Below are 16617 nucleotides of genomic sequence, written 5' to 3'. Positions count from 1 at the left end.
TTTAAAAAAGCAACAGTTGTGTGATTTTGCTTCCAGACTTCCAGACATCAATTTCTAGTCGTCTGATTAATTCTCTTCTAGTTTTCAGATATTGCTATATCTAGTTTTCAGATATTGCTATAGACAAAAATTTTGGGATCCCCTTTCCTTTTTTTGCCACTTGAGAGAACAATCTATTAATATTAATTAATCTAAGATAATCTATTAATATTAATTAATCTATAATCACAGATTTACCACCTGCCTTCATTATTTATTCAAAAATTTTATTTGAGCACCTGTTATATGCCACACACTTTTTTTTTTTTTTTTTTTTGAGATGGGGTCTTGCCATGTTGCCCAAGTGGGTCTCTAACTTCTGGGCTCAGGTGATCCTCCTGCCTCGGCCTCTCAAAGTGCTGGGATTACAGGCATGATCCACCACACCCGGCCCTCCACACACTTTTTTTAATGACAGTATTGAGTTTCTCTGCTTTCTCATGAACTCACCAAATTAATGAGGAAATAAGCAAGCTGCATGACTAATCTGGGTTTTATTTGCTAGTTATTTGAACCTGAAAAGAATCCAAAGGGGAAGAGAAGACAAAAAGAATATTTCTAACCATAGAGCTTCAAGAGCTGAGGGTGGCCTAAGGAACCCACTAGAGATCAGTTCACCCACCTCTTTTTAAAGTCTAAGAAACTCAAGTGCACAGAATGTTTTATCAGCCCACATGCCTCCCTTTTTACCATGTTGCTTCTGAGAAGCACCCAATTTACTTATCCAAGGTCACACAGCTCTGTGATCTTTTAATTCAGAGTTCCCTGGTTTTTTACACAGTAGCACCCCTGTAAAATACCTTCTCTATATGATAGCGCCAAATTCTAAAAGCAAAACTTATTTAAACAGATGTTTTATAATCGTATGCTTTGGGGGGAGGCGCTAAAAAGTATCACTACAAGTATTTCTTATTAAATAAATATGTCATTTCTAAAGCATAACTGTAAATTAATAATAGCTAGCCTTTATTGGGCTCTTATCATGAGCAGGCACACTGTATGGTCACACAACTAGTAAAGAGAATCAAAAGCAATTCCTGCTTTCACTACACTTTGGAATCTACAAGTCCACATTCTTGACATAATTTCACCAGTCTTTTAGTATCCAAGTTAACTTTTCAGTTGGTGAATCACATTGCTTCACTTCTGCATCAACACATCACTGATCTAAGTAATCAGTGAAGTAATCAGTAAAAAAAAAAAAAAACACACACACAAAAAAACTGCAGTTAAAATGCAAGTTGATTTTCTGGCTATTGCTACATTTCATGCCAAAATAGCAAACTTTTACATTTTCTCCTTAATATTTCAGTCAATTCTACAAATACCTGCATATCTCCCCCACTGCTTACGAAATGTAAAACTGCATACCTAAAGTACAGTACCTAACTGCACATGAATAAATGAAAAGCATGCCCCTGGAATGGCATGGTGGCGGTTTACTCTGAGGTCATGCCTAACTTGATTTCACATTTTCACATTTTTCCATACTAAATATTTATCCTTGGTTGTAATACGGGGCAAGAATGACTCAAAATTTTACTAAAAATTGTGCAAGTATCATTTGGTCAATACACTTAACCTCTGAAACAAAAGGTTTGTTGAGGCTGATAGAAGGCTGATGACATTGGCTGCCTGGTCTCTGCAGAGTCCCCACTTTCCTTCTCATTAGTGATGTGCTGTGCCGATGAGATAGAAATGACTAAAAGGCAGGAGGACAGTCACCAAGAGGTATGGAACTTGGAGCCAGTAAAGGAGTCCCTGAATAATCAGAAGTGGACAAATTCCTCCTGTAGTAAAGGGTAACATCTATTTTTCCTGCTCCAAGAATTCCTCCCCAGCAAAAGTTCTAAGTTAAGAAGAAAATACAAATACACACATACATAAATTAGTTTAAAAGAGAGTCACTGGAGCCTAATAGTTCAAAGCTCAGGTTCTAAACTCAGAGTCAGAAAGATCTGGGTTTAAATCCTAGCTTTGCCACTTACTAGCTAAATGACCTTGGGCATCTTACTTCTCTCAGCCTCAGTTTCTCCATCTGTAAAGTGGGGTAACAGTAATATTTATCTCATAGAGCTGTTGTTAATGATTAAAAGAGATAGTATATGTAAAATCCCAGTACCTGGTCCATATTAAATGTTCAGTAAGTATTTTGTTATCCTCCTTTTTCTTCCTCCTTCTCTTTATTGTCATCATTATCTAGTATCCACATGGTCAGGGAAAAGACCCTACAGGTCATCCACACCAGCAGAAACAATATTAAGCAGAATGGCTACTGTAGCTAAAACACCATTGAAGCTACATCTGATTTTTCATTGGTGTCAAAAATAACATTACAGTGGGCAGATGGTTTGAGACCAGAAGTTCGAGACCAGCCTGGGCAACATGGCAGAACTGTGTGTCTGAAAAAAATACAAAAATTAGCCAGGCGTGATGGTGTGTGCCTGTGGTCCTAGCCACCTGGGAGGCTAAGGTGGGAAGATCACCTGAGCCCAGGAGGCTGAGCTTCCAGTGAGCCATGATTGTGGCCACTGCACTCCAGCCTGGGTGAAGAGTGAGACCATGTCCCCAAAACGAAACCCAGATTAATTCTGAACAGCAAAAAAACCTACTGACTAGGTCAGCAACTTTCTTAGACCTAAGCATTGCCACTGGGTGTAAACCTCTCACATTTGTCCACCTTCCCAGACATACATTGTTAAGAGAGACAGAGAATGAAAGGGAGGAGGGAAAGAAAGAAGAGAAAGGAGTAACAATTTGAGAACTAAGAGATATTTTTGTAAGACTAGACAAAAGATTGGGAGAAAAAAACATAAATAGAACTCAGTATAAAAGAAGAAAACAGATGCAATAATTAAACAATAAAAACAGCAAAAACATGCCAATATCTTTTACAGGAGCTATTTGGTGAGACCCTTGGAGCTTTAGGTCCAGCTAAACACCAAAATTAACTTGGGAAATAGGACCCATCTCCCACACCCCGCTGTAAGGCCTTATTGAGAACCACTGAGGTACAAGATTCCAAATTAGAAAGCCAGATTAGAATATTCTGGGTTTGATTCCTTATTCCCCCATTCACTAGCCATATATATAATACATAATATATATTTTATATATATATAAAATACATAATATATATTATATATATAAAATACATAATATATATTTTATATATATATAAAATACATAATATATATTTTATATATATATAAAATACATAATATATATTTTATATATATATAAAATACATAATATATATTTTATATATATAAAATACATAATATATATTATATATATATAATACATAATATATATATTTTATATATATATATTTTGTTTGTTTGTTTGTTTGTTTAAAGACAGAGTCTTGCTCAATCGCCCAGGCAGGCTGGAGTGCAGTGGCGCAATCTTGGCTCACTGCAATCTCCTCCTCCCAGGTTCAAGTGATTCTCTTGCCTCAGCCGCTTGAGCAGTTGGGATTACAGGCATGTGCCATCACGCCCGGCTAATTTTTGTATTTTTAGTAGAGACGGGGTTTCACCAGCCTGTTGGTCAGGCTGGTCTCAAACTCCTGACCTCAGGTGATCCACCTGCCTTGGCCTCCCAAAGTGCTGTGATTACAAGCTTGAGCCACCATGCCCGGCCCACTAGCTATATTTTTACTCCCTAAATTGTGATTTCTTAATTTGTAAACATATGGTAGGTATGAACCTACCTTATACAGTCTGAGGGTTAAACAGACTGTTACATAAATGCCTTTTATGTAACAGGCTATTAATCAATATTAACCCTTCTCTACTTTCTTTGTCCCCATAAGTTCTATCTACAGATTAAAGAAGTAGTCATCAACGGAAAGACTATTTCATGTTGACAAATGGTAAATGAGTGAAAAGCGTCTAATTCTCTATGCCATGCCTATTTTCTTTGTAAATATGTGATGACAAGTCTTCCAGTTCTACAGCTTGATAGCACATATCTTCATATGTTAAAGTTCACAAGGAACACTTAGCTTGATGTACAAGGTATTGCAGGACACAGAACACTGGTCATCTCTAGGTGCTAGTCCAGCTATCTGAGCAGTTTACTTATTACTAACCGGGACTTACCTCTTCTGTGTGGTTGGGCCTTAGGGAACATTCTGGGCCTTGCTCAGTGTTTAGTGAGGCTGGTGTGAGGATCTGTGCCATGGAATTATCACAGGTGCTTATTTTCCCATATGCTTCCTGTAAAGAAAAGAATCAGAGCTCCAGAAAGGGTCCTGCCCTGGTGCCACATGAATTCTTTCTTCGCCTGCTCATTTTACAAACTACCTGCTTGCAAAAAAGTCAGGTACGGAGAAGTCAGGTACAATTAGAAAAAAGTTTGTTCATTAGGGAAAAAATCAGCTTCCCCAAGATTGTCTTTATTTGAAAGACTTACATTCTCCAACCTTCTCTTCTTAATGAGCACATAAAGAATCTAGAGAATTAGGTACTTAAGTAGATTTTTCCAGAAGTATGCTTTGTCTCATTGAAGTATTCTTTAAAAGTATGTCCTTATGAAAATTTAAATTACATGGCCGGGTGTGATGTCTCACACCTATAATCCCAGCACTTTGGAAGACCAAGGCAGAAGAATTGCTTGTGCTCAGGAGTTTGAGACCAGCCTGAGCAACATGGTAAGACCCTGTCTCTACCGAAATAATTAATTAATTAATTATATGATAAAGGCCACATTTCAAAGAGTGGGGAAAAGGTGAATTTATTCCATTTAGTAACAACTACCAAGGCATTTTATGAAAAATGTAAGTAGAATTCTTGTATTACTCCTAACAATAAATTCTAGTTATGAAAAATATAATCAGAATCCTTGTATTACCCCTAATAATAAACTCTCACTGTATTCTCAAAGTTATACCATAAAAATTCTAGGTGTGGGGAAGCATGACAAGAAAGGAAAATAATATTAGTATTGACTACATAAAAAATAAAATAATATGCACCACAAAAGATACCATAATCTAAGCTAAAGAGAAATGACAAACTGGGATAACTATTATACCTAGTGTTAATATTCTTTTTTTTTGAGACAGAGTCTCGCTCTGTCGCCCAGGCTGGAGGGCAGTGACACGATCTCGGCTCACCACAAGCTCCGCCTCCTGGGTTCACACCATTCTCCTGCCTCAGCCGCCTGAGTAGCTGATACTACAGGCACCTGCCACCACGCTCGGCTAATTTTTTGTATTTTTAGTAGAGATGGGGTTTCACCGTTTTAGCCAGGATGGACTCGATCTCCTGACCTCGTGATCCACCCGCCTTGGCCTCCCAAAGTGCTGGGATTACAGGTGTGAGTTACTGTGTCCGGCCAATATTCTTAATACATTAATTACTCTTATAAATAATAAGGAAAACATCAACCCCTACATAGAAAAATAGTCAAATGGTAGGAACAAGCAAGTCGCAAAAGAAGAGTTACAAAAGCCAATAGGCATCTAAATTGATATTCAACATTCTTAGAACATAAATTAATTTAAACCACTGGCTAAGTTTGGCTAAGACTGACAATATCAAAAATCAGCTTGTGATGGGGGGGTCTGGAAATGCAATTCCATGTATACCTAGGAGAAATATAATTGGTATAGCCTTTCTTTTTCTTTCTTTCTTTCTTTTTTTTTTTTTTGAGACAGGGCCTCACTCTGTCACCCAGGCTGTGGTGCAGTGGTGCAATCTTAGCTCACTGCAATCTTCATCTCCCAAGCTCAAGTGATCCTCCCATCTCAGTCTCTGGGACTATAGGCATGCACCACCATGCCTGGATAATTTTTGTATTTTTTACAGAGACAGGGTTTCACTATGTTGCCCAGGCTGGTCTTGAACTCCTGAGCTCAAGCTGTCCGCCCACCTCAGCCTCCCAAAGTGCTAGGATTACAGGCATGAGACACTGCACCTAGCCTGGTATAACCTTCCTAGAAGGCAGTTTGAAAATGTGTGTCACATTTTAAATGGATATATACTTTGATTCAGCAATCCTTCTTTTAAGGTTAACCAAAGTTAAGCAATGGGAAAATGACATGTACGCAAAGAATTAACACAACATGGCAGAAAGCATGTGGATATTATAATCAACCAACCTTGATTGCTCTACTTACAAGTTGTATAATCTTGGACAAATTAACCTGAACTCTCTGAACCTCAGTTACTTCACCTTTAAAATGGGAATAAAAACTATCTCACCTATGTTTGCAATTAAATGACATATATAAGGCATTTAGCATTTCCTAACGAAATGTTAATGTCTTTTCAGCTTCTTCTACTGAAAACAGTGACTGTTATCAGAAAGGTATAAACCAGGAATTAAAGGTAGAGATTAGATAAAATTAGAAAGGTAGGCAGGGATCAGGAAAATCTGGAATGCCAGGCTAAGTTTGCATTTTCTTCAGTAGATAATCAAACTCCATGAAGAATTTTAGGCTGAGGTTTAGCATGATTGGTTTTAGGAAAAGTCATCAGTATTTTATAAGATGTATTAGGAAAAACAATTGGAGATTGTAAACCAATTAGAGGGCTACTCCAAAAGTCCAGGGAAGTAATAAGAATTGCCTGAAATAAGACGATGGCAAAAATAATGGGAGGAGAGGCTGTACGCAGTGAATGGACATCATTGGCCACTGACAGGATGTGAAAGGTGAGAGAAATGAGGCACCTAATAGAACTCCAAAGTTTATCTCTGAGAAAATAGTGGCACCATCAGCAGACACTGAGAAATTAGTAAGAGGAGCAAGCTTTGAAGGAAAGTTGGTAAAATGGGTTTGAGTTGGAGAAACTCCATCCCAAAAAAGTCTATCAGGAGGATAGAAATGTGGAATAGATTTATAGATTTAAGAGAAAAGCCAAGACTAGAGATTTAGTTTGGTAATCACTGGCATAGAGGTGACCATAAGCTCTCAGAGGAAATAAAATTGCCCTGAAAGAAAACAGGAGTACACAATAGAAATAGAACCAAGCACGTGCTCATTAAGGCTGTCTTTGCATTTGTGCAAAAGTAATGTGAGAAGCTTTCAAAGATTCATGGTAGCCAAGATAGAGAAGCAACCTAAGTGTTCATCAATTGATGAATGGAGAAAGAACACGTGGCATATATATACAACGGAGTACTAGCCAGCCTTCAAAAAGAAGGAGATTCTGTCATCTGTGACAATATGGATGAACTGGAAGACATTATGTTAAATGAAATAAGCCAGGCACAGAATGATAAATACTGTATAATCTTACTTACATGTATAATCTAAAAAATATGGACTGCATAGAAGCAGCGAATAGGATGGTGGTTACCAGGGACGCTGGGGGCTGAGAGAGGGCCTGGGGAAATGTTGGTCAAAGGACACAAAATTTCAGTTGAACAGCAGGAATAAGTTCAAGAGAATCTATGTATAACATGGCAATTATAGTTAATAATAATGTATTGTACACTTAAAAGTTGCTAAGCGACTAGATTTTAGGTGTTCTAATTACTGAAAAGATGACAAATATGTGAGGTAATGCATATGTTAATTAGCTTGATACAGCCATTTCCAATGTATACACATTTCAAAACATGTTGTATACCATAAATATATACAATGGTTGTCAGCTAAAAAAAAAAAAAAATTCAGCCCATGCAGGTTCCCTCCCTAAGCATTCCTTTAAACAAGATAGTTATTTACTATCCTTATTTTTATTCCTTGTCTGAGCTACAAATGAGCATTTTAAAGGTTTAGGCAGTGCTGACTGAAAACCAAACAAAGGAAAGAGGGAAGAGAGGAAGCAAAGTTAACATGGAAAGTCGGGCAACATGGCGAAACCCCGTCTCTACTAAAAATACAAAAATTAGCTGGGCGTGGTGATGTGTGCCTGTAATCCCAACTACTTGGGAGACTGAAGCAGGAGAATTGCTTGAACCTAGGAGGCAGACGCTGCAGTGAGCTGAGATCATGCCACTGCACTCCAGCCTGGGTGACAGAGCAAGAGTCCGTCTCGGGGGTGTGGGGGAAAGAAAGTCGTGCAGAAAGAGATCCCTGCTCCCCCCACCCGCCCTCGTAACCCCTAAGCGTGGTTGATACACCCAGCATTACCTGAACAATTGTTCCAGAGGATGAGGAAGCTCTGTCTTCCTCCATGTCCTTGTCATGCTTCCAAAGTGAAGACCAAGACTGAGGAGATGGCTCTGCCTTCTCATCTCCATTCTATTACAGTAAATGATTGGTTAGCAAAGGGAAGAGCTTCCCTTACTGTCATAACCGGCGCCCTACTCACTCACCTCTTTTATACCAGACTCAACTTATCAGGCAGTGTAACCACAGCCCTTTATTGCAGCCCTCCCCCATTTTTTTATCTGTATTTTTTGCTAATTATATCATGTTTACAAATGTGGCTGCTCTTCCTAAAGCTTAGAAAATACTTTTAAAAGTAGGGGCTCGGCTCACGTCACACAACGGAAATCTTTAAAACAGTGCTTTTAGAAATTTAATCTGCTTTGGTAAATGTAACCTTAAATGGTATCTTTGAGGCCAGGCACTGTGACTCACACCCGTAATCCCAGCATTTTGGGAGGCTGAAGTGGGAGGATCACTTGAGGCCAGGAGTTGGAGGTTGCAGCGAGAACCACTGCACTCTAGCCTGGGCAACACAGTGAGATCTTGTCTCTAAATAAATATTTAAAAATACATAAAAGTTAGAAAAATTAAAATGCTAGCTTTAAAATTACAGCCTCATGAGTATAAGAAAAAATGTTCAACATCATTAATCACCAGGGAAATGCAAATTAAAACCACAGTGAGATACTACTTTACACCTGCTAGAATGGCTTATATCAAAAAGATAAAAAATAACAAGTTGGCATGAGGATGTGGAGAAAATAGAACCCCTGAATACTATCGGTGGGAATGTAAATTGGTACAGTATCGAGGTTCTTCAAAAAATTAAAAATAGAACCAGCAATCCCACTACTGAGTACATATCCAAAGGAAAAAACTCAGTATGTCAAAGAGATGTCTGCACTCCCATGTTCAATGCAGCACTGTTCACAACAACCAAGATACGGAAATAACCTAAGTGTCCACCAACAAATGAATGGATAAAGAAAATGTGGTTATATATACATACTGAAATACTATTTGGCCTTAAAAAATAAGGAAATTCTGTCATTTGCAACAATATAGGTAAATTTAGAAGATCTTCTGTTAAGTGAAATAATCCAGGCACAGAAGGACACATACCACATCATCTCCCTTCTATGTGGAATGTAAAAAAAAAAACTCATAGAAGCAGAGAATAAAACAATGGTTACCAGCGACCAGAGATTACAAAAATGTTTGTCAAAGGGAATCAAAACAAAGGGCACAGGAGGAATAAGTTCAAGGGATCTTTTGTATATCATAGTGACTATAGTTAATATATGTTTGAAAATCATGAAGAGTAGATTTTAAGTATTCTCATTACAAAAAAAAAGGTATGCGAGGTAATGTGTATGTTAATTAGCTCAATTTAGCCATTCCACAATACATATATACATATACTGTATCAAAACATCATATCATAAATATATATAATTTTTTTTTTGAGATGGAGTTTTGCTCTTGTCACCCAGGCTGGAGTGCAACGGCGTGATCTTGGCTCACTGCAATCTCTGCCTCCTGGGTTCAAGCGATTCTCCTGCCTCAGCCTCCTGAGTAGCTGGGATTACAGGCACCTGCCACCACACCCGGTAAATTTTTTGAATGCATACAATTTTTACTTGTCAATTTAAAAAAAAAAATCACAGCTTGATGAACATGTACTTCTTTGTTGCCGTCAAAGACAACACTACAAACATCAGCTCAGAAGCAAACACGTCTCAAATTAACACTGTACTGAAGTCACTCTTTTTAGCCCCTGGTCCCTCCATTATTCTCGTAGTTCTCTCTGCCATGAAGGGGTATAATCAGATTGCAAAGTTGTCTGATGGTCACAGAGCACAGTAAAGCTGTACTCTTCCTTGTCACAGTTCCACCATGCCCTAGAGATACACTCTAGGACAAGAGGTCTGCTCTGTGTGAGAGTGGAGCTATTTAACCATCTATAAAATGAGCCCAAAAAGGGTCTGGTGGTTACATGTAAGTCACAAAAACTGTAAGTTGCTTCAATTTTCTTCCTTTTGTCATAAGACCCATTGCAACTTATTTTTTCAAGTATGAAATGGAAACTGATGTCAGAAAAAACAACTGAAAATGTCTCATTCAACCAGTTATAATCAAGTAGTACAAATTCTTAGTATCAGTTGCTAACACAACTCTTCATGTCATTGGAAATACTGTTTTAGACCAAAAGAGTAATTGAAATGTGGAAAAATACAGTTCTAAAAATGAGACCAGGAGTGCCAAACAAACAGCATGCTCTCATAACTTCAGAGAAAGTCCTCAGAAATCAGGATACTACAGAGAACTTCTTCACCTTCTCCCGTATGCCAGCGAGAGTGTCTGAATTACATTCATCTCACTCTTACACGGTGAAGTAGGTTTCCATACACTTAAACATTAATAACATAAGAGAACTACTTCAATCATACTTTTAAAATATCAACATTAATTTTAAAAATTCTTAGGTTTCCATTCACTTTAAGATCTTTTCATTGACTTCTTTTAGAAGTCTGGTTCTAACAAACTTTAACAAGAAAATCATTTCCCTTACTTCGCTCTTCATGGAACTTTCTTCCACCTCTTCCTCGACTGCTGCCAGGTAAGACATGGAGCCTCTTCTGTTCAACTGAAAGGCACAGCACAAGAATACCTGCAGTCTGCTTGCCAGTCAACATCACCAAGATCCCAGTCCAGCTGCATTTTTATGTAGCTAATTTTTTACTCACTTTATCCAAGATGCCCACCCCCACAAGAAGCCTGTCTCCTGGTCCGTTCAGCTCCTCCAGCCAGATATCCCAAGTCAGTCAAGCCTTAGGTCTTGTCATTTTCATGGCCCCCTGTGGCCCTTCATCAAACAATTAAAGAATGTGATTCATTGATGTGAATGCAGAGGAGACTTAGGCACTGGGCCCTTCTTGAGTCTGCAAAGGGCTGACTTTTCTGTACGAAGATACTTCAAAGGAAGGCTCGATCCACCTGCCTGTGAAATTTTATAAGCATGTCCTAAAGTAACTCAGGCGTTAAGAATCCTGGGTGGAGTCCAGAACAGGCACACCCTGAGGATTTATATTCACCAGTAAACAACCTCAGGTTGAGTATTTCCACTTTTAAAAATTCCTTTACTACAGGCCGTAGACACAGATGCCACAGGTCGTTCAGGTGGAAAACACTACCCATTAATGCTCTTGTGGAGTGTGGGGCCAGCATTAACCTAAAGTCATACGCACCTTCCGCTCAGAAGCATCCCTCTCTGCCACTCCACCTTCCTCTGATGTTACAGCTGGCAGCCTATCTCTTTCTACTTCTTCTTGTTCTTGCTTCAAATGCTGGTGAAGGTTTAGTACGGTGGCCTTCAAGTCCACCAACAGGTCTTCTTTTCTCTGGTTCAAACTCAAAATCTGTTTTTCCATACGTTCGACTTCTCCCTGTGTAGAGAGTATTTGCATAGGTTTGAGAAGTCTGAGGCCTCTGCAGGCCCAGAGCAGCCTGCTTCCTTTGGTACAAGGGCTGAAGATTTTTCTCTGCTGTTTGGTTTACAAAGCCAGAAGCTAGTCTCTGGTACAGTATAGCTCCTTTCCATCCTGGATGCATTTCCAAAGGTCCTGTGTAGGGTTTATAAGCTATAGGATGCCTCAGCCTTACCAGAGACCTTGTGAATCAGAATCTCTGGGGGTTGAGCCAAAGCATGGAAACTTGTAACATGCTCCACAGATGACTGTGGTGTGCGGCCAGGGTTGGGAGCTACTGCTCCAGTGGCTAGCTACAGGACTGAGAGAACCAGGATCCACGGGGCAGGGCCCAGGAGTCTGCACACTAACCAACACCGCACAAGTGCCTTATGCAGACTTCCCATTGTGTTCCAAAGCATATTAAAAATGCATGTCCCCAGGAGACATGTTCCCATGTCTCTCCAGGAAATTCTTAAGCAGACTAACATTTGGGAACCACTGAGAGAAAATGAAGACAGAAATCTCATTCTTTTATTATCATCTTTGAAGGCTTCTTTGGTATTACTAAGTTCATTTACTTTTTTTTTTAAGCAGAGTCTATCCTGCTCAATCATTTACTTTTTCTACAGTAAAATCTTCCTACTAAATAGGAATAGATAAACAAATAAAGGCACCATGTATAAGTATATCTTATGGGAATGATGGACAGACGATCCCAAGCTTCGTGATGTTACTTTTAACATTTATATTATTGATATGTGCAAATCAAATTTCTTATTCATGGCAGATATGCAGATGCCCACTGTATGTCTGAGATGACTATAGGATTATAGATTCTTAGCTTTGGAAGAAATAGCAGGTGACAAATACACTAACATCCTCCTCTCTAGCACCTCTGAGAGATGTCATTCAACTTGCCTGAGCTCCTGAAGTGAGTGCTGCATCAGAAGCAGCCTGCTCCTTTTTAGAAAACCTTCATGTGTTTGAAATTTGTTCCTAATATATTCCTTAGACCCCTATTCTTTCCTCCTTATTTCTTCCTTTCTTGCTGTCGGTTCATCCATCCACCCACCCTACAGATAGTCATAGAAGCATTAATTTTCTTACAGAACAGAGAAACGTAATCTGTCTCCCCCTGCAAGAGAAAGTTCTAAAGGCCAGAGAAAGAAGGTGATTTGTCCAAAGCTACAACCAGCACACAGCAGAGCACAGGCCTGGGCTTTCTCCTGGCTCTACTGCACACATTCCTATGCCAATACCCCTATTCTGTCTGACGTCAAAATTTCTGTGATTGCTTTTGGGAAATAACAATTGTTTGACTTAAATCTGAGTTGGCTGCATTTTGTGTTCCACTTTCAATAAACACTAAACTTCAGAGGTACACTGCCTCCCGACAAGAGCGATACTACAGCCACTAGAATAACAGAAACAGAGTAGAGGCACAGACCTACATGGAGCAGTTGCTCTCAAAGCAGCATCTGCAGACCCCTGGCCACAGTCCATGAGGTTCAGACCATTTTCATAATACTAAAATGTTACTTGCCTTTTACACCATGCTGACATTTGCACTGATGGCATGAAAGCAATGGTGGGTAAAACTACCGGCACCTTATATGAATCAAGGCAGGAACACCAAGTCTATTCGTTGTTACTGGGTTCTTCACTTTTATGTATTTATAGTAAAAAAAAATTCCATTTTCCTTAAGAATATTCTTGATAAAAATATGTATCTTAGTTTATTTGTGCTGCCATAACAGAATATCTGGGACTGGGTAATTTATAAAGAACAGAAATTTATTTCTCACAGTTCTGGATACTGGGAAGTCCAGGATCAAAGTATCGGTAGGTTTGGTGTCTGGTGAGGGCTGTTCTCTGTTTCCAAGACGGCGCATTGAACACTATATCTTCCTGAAGGGAGACTTGTCGTGTTCTCACACAGCACAAAGCAGAAGGGCAAAAATAGGTGAACTCCCTCCCTCAAGCCCTTTTCTGAGGGCACCTAATCCCATTCATGAGGGAGGAGCCCTCATGACTCAATCACCTCCCAAAGGCCACACCTCCCGATACTGCTGTGTTGGTGATTAAGTTTCAACATGAATAAAAATGTTGGGGGGAGGGGAGGCAACATTTTTTGGGAGGACAAAAACATTCAAACCACAGCAGTATGTATTTTTAGTATTCTTTGTGAAAAAATGGAAAGTATGCATATGGCACTTCTGCTGCATACCAACGGCCAATGGTTGAGAAAAAGCACTTATGCTACTGTTTGAGTTGTAAGCTGAACTATCCTTTTTATTCACAGAACACTATTTTTACTTGAAAAAAAGCCAGCTGATAAACTATATTGCTTTCCTTAAATACTAAAAGATTTTTTCTGAAGAGATAAGTGTTAATATTAACAACTATGATTTAAAGAAATATTGACTCTTGAAATGTGTCAACATTTGGAAGATCTGCCTAACTCAGTTAATCAGGATTTTCCAAGTGATTGAGCGTGATGTTATAAAATCATGCATTGTTAGAAGATCCATTCGAAGTACAAAGTAGGCCAGTAAATTTTAATGTAAGAACGTATAAAGTTCATTGACATGGGTTTAGATTCCATTTTACAATTAATACTTAATTTGCACTTGTCGGGTTTTAGTATAGTTTCAAAGAAAAATGTCCACAATTATTCAAAAGGACTATTAAAATATTCCTCCATCTTCCAAGTGCATGTGTTTGAGAGTCTGGATTGTCTTCACATACTTAAAACAAAACTACACGCCTCAACAGATCAAATGCAGAAACATAAGAATCTGTCCATTAGGTGGGTGCAAAAGTAATCACGGTTTTTGTCATTACTTTTAATGGCAAAAACTGGAATTACTTTTGCACTGACCTAATATTAAGCCAGATATTAAAGAGATCACAAATACATAAAACAATGTCACTCTTCTCATTACTATTTGTTTTAGAAAATATAACAACTTTAAAAAAATGTTACTTCTGCTACAGCCTGGGTAACACAGTGAGACCTCATCTCTAAAAAAAAGAAAATAAAAATAGTTATTCCTATTAATATGCAGTGGGTTTATTATTGTTGCTTAAAAACTAAATGAATGTTTTTACATTTCTGAGTTTTAATTTAGTTATCAATGGATATAATTCATATAAACAAAAGCTCTCTGGGGTCCTTGATTTTTTAGCATAAGGGGAAATCTAATATTTTTACAATATTGAGTCTTCATTACTGAGTGGGAATTATTGATCCACCATTTAACAGCTGTGTCATCTTGCACTCTCCTGTACTTCACTGTAGATGTCAAATCACTTGCCCCAGGTCTCACAGCTGGCGAGTAGTGTAATCTTCCTTTGAGTACCATATTAATTGCTTGCCTGTATCAATTTGATGGCAAGAAAAAAAGCAGCTCTCTATTACCCCTAGCATACAATCAGGTTTTTTTTGGTTGTTGTTTTTTATTATAGAAATGCTACTTCAAAAACAAAGACTGAAAAAACCTAGCAATAGATGGTTAACATGCAAACCATTGTAACTGAATCCACAGGACACTATTGTTTTTTTTTGTTTTTTTTTTTTTGAGACGGAGTCTTGCTAAGTCGCTCAGGCTAGAGTGCAGTGGCGTGATCTCGGCTCATTGGAAGCTCTGCCTCCCAGGTTCACGCCATTCTCCTGCCTCAGCCTCCCGAGTAGCTGGGGCTATAGGCACCCACCAACACACCCGGCTAATTTTTTGTATTTTTAGTAGAGATGGGGTTTCACTGTGTTAGCCAGGATGGTCTCGATCTCCTGACCTCGTGATCTGCCCGCCTCGGCCTCCCAAAGTGCTGGGATTACAGGCGTGAGCCACCGCGCCCAGCCCACAGGACATTGTTAATTCTGACATATGGCAATATGTCAGTATGACAATACTGCTTAGAATATGGAATTCTTCATTACAATACTATTCTTCATTACAATACTATTTAGGGTCTTCACTGCTGAAGCCCAGCCTGCCTACACTGCCTGACTCTATCCCAGAAAGTCAGGTTGTCCAAGTATCCTGTGTGTTATATCAGGTTCTTTGGTACCAGAGCAAATTCACATCAAAAGGCTTCAAGCTGAGGCCATGGGCACTTAAAAAGCCCTCCATTAAAGAAGGAGATGTGGCAGCCCTGGCTGTTTCTGGGATTAGGACTGCCCAGGCTACAAACAGACAAGGCTTCTCTTGATCAAACATCAGGGGCTATAATTTTGTCACTTTTTAGTAATGATAATTATACAATCATCTATTTTATGAAATAGGGATGGAAAGTAAACACACACAGCAATACCTTCGATTGTTACAGAAACAGGAACTTACACTGCACCACTAGAAAGGCTCCTAGACACCAAAGGCTTAGTAAGTATTAAATAAATGGACTGATGGACAAATGAAACATACCTTTATGAATGAAAGAAACATACCTGTAGTTGTGGCAGCTTGTCAGCTTGGTCTGGTGACATATGTTCAAGGGAGAACTGAGCTGAATAATTATTTAAGATCTGTTTCAAATTTTCTATTTCTTCATCACATTCATTGGTCTGTTTTATGACTACCTATAAAATAACCCCCACAAAAAAGAATTTTTGTCATAATCTAAGCAGATTAATGGACTATTTTCATTGTCTAGCCCCATAGAAGTTTTAATCACTCACACCAAATATGCACCCATTGAGATTTCAATAGGACGTGGTAGCCTAAACAGAGAGAAGAATGTTTGCAAAGCTGACACCTGATCTTCTTGCTCTACTAGATGCCAGGGCACCTTGGGCAGTGCTTAAAGTACAAGTCTCATTGGACATACCTTTGCTCTTAAGTATTTCTGGTCCAGTGGGTTTATTCTGGAAAGCATTTTACGGCATGTTAACATAAAGTTGCTAACTTTTGAGAAGTTACTGACAAGTCACATACACCATTTTAATACATATTCCATGGCGGGGGGAGGGGGGCTTTCCGCATAGAAAGGTGACATAAC

The 16617-nt window shown here is 38.8% G+C and overlaps 1 protein-coding gene across 13 annotated transcripts in view; it reads right to left on the bottom strand.

Moving 5' to 3' along the window:
- Window positions 1–16617, bottom strand: part of SYNE2 (spectrin repeat containing nuclear envelope protein 2) — a 368208-nt gene that overhangs the window by 113272 nt on the left and 238319 nt on the right. For 12 of the 13 annotated variants that reach the window (XM_054530190.2, XM_054530185.2, XM_054530188.2 and 9 more), the window contains 5 exons: window positions 16067–16198; window positions 11398–11595; window positions 10722–10796; window positions 8129–8239; window positions 4146–4262 (listed from right to left, as the gene is read on the bottom strand). In XM_054530190.2, coding sequence (XP_054386165.2) covers window positions 4146–4262; window positions 8129–8239; window positions 10722–10796; window positions 11398–11595; window positions 16067–16198 — 633 coding nt within the window. The remainder of the gene's footprint in view (window positions 1–4145; window positions 4263–8128; window positions 8240–10721; window positions 10797–11397; window positions 11596–16066; window positions 16199–16617) is intronic. The other variant, XM_054530194.2, reaches the window with a different exon arrangement.

This window comes from Pongo abelii, chromosome 15 (genome assembly GCF_028885655.2).
Source record: "Pongo abelii isolate AG06213 chromosome 15, NHGRI_mPonAbe1-v2.0_pri, whole genome shotgun sequence".
Lineage (NCBI taxonomy): Eukaryota > Metazoa > Chordata > Mammalia > Primates > Hominidae > Pongo > Pongo abelii.
The sequence above is the reverse complement of the archived record's forward strand: the minus strand, read 5'-3'. Positions and strand labels throughout refer to the sequence as shown.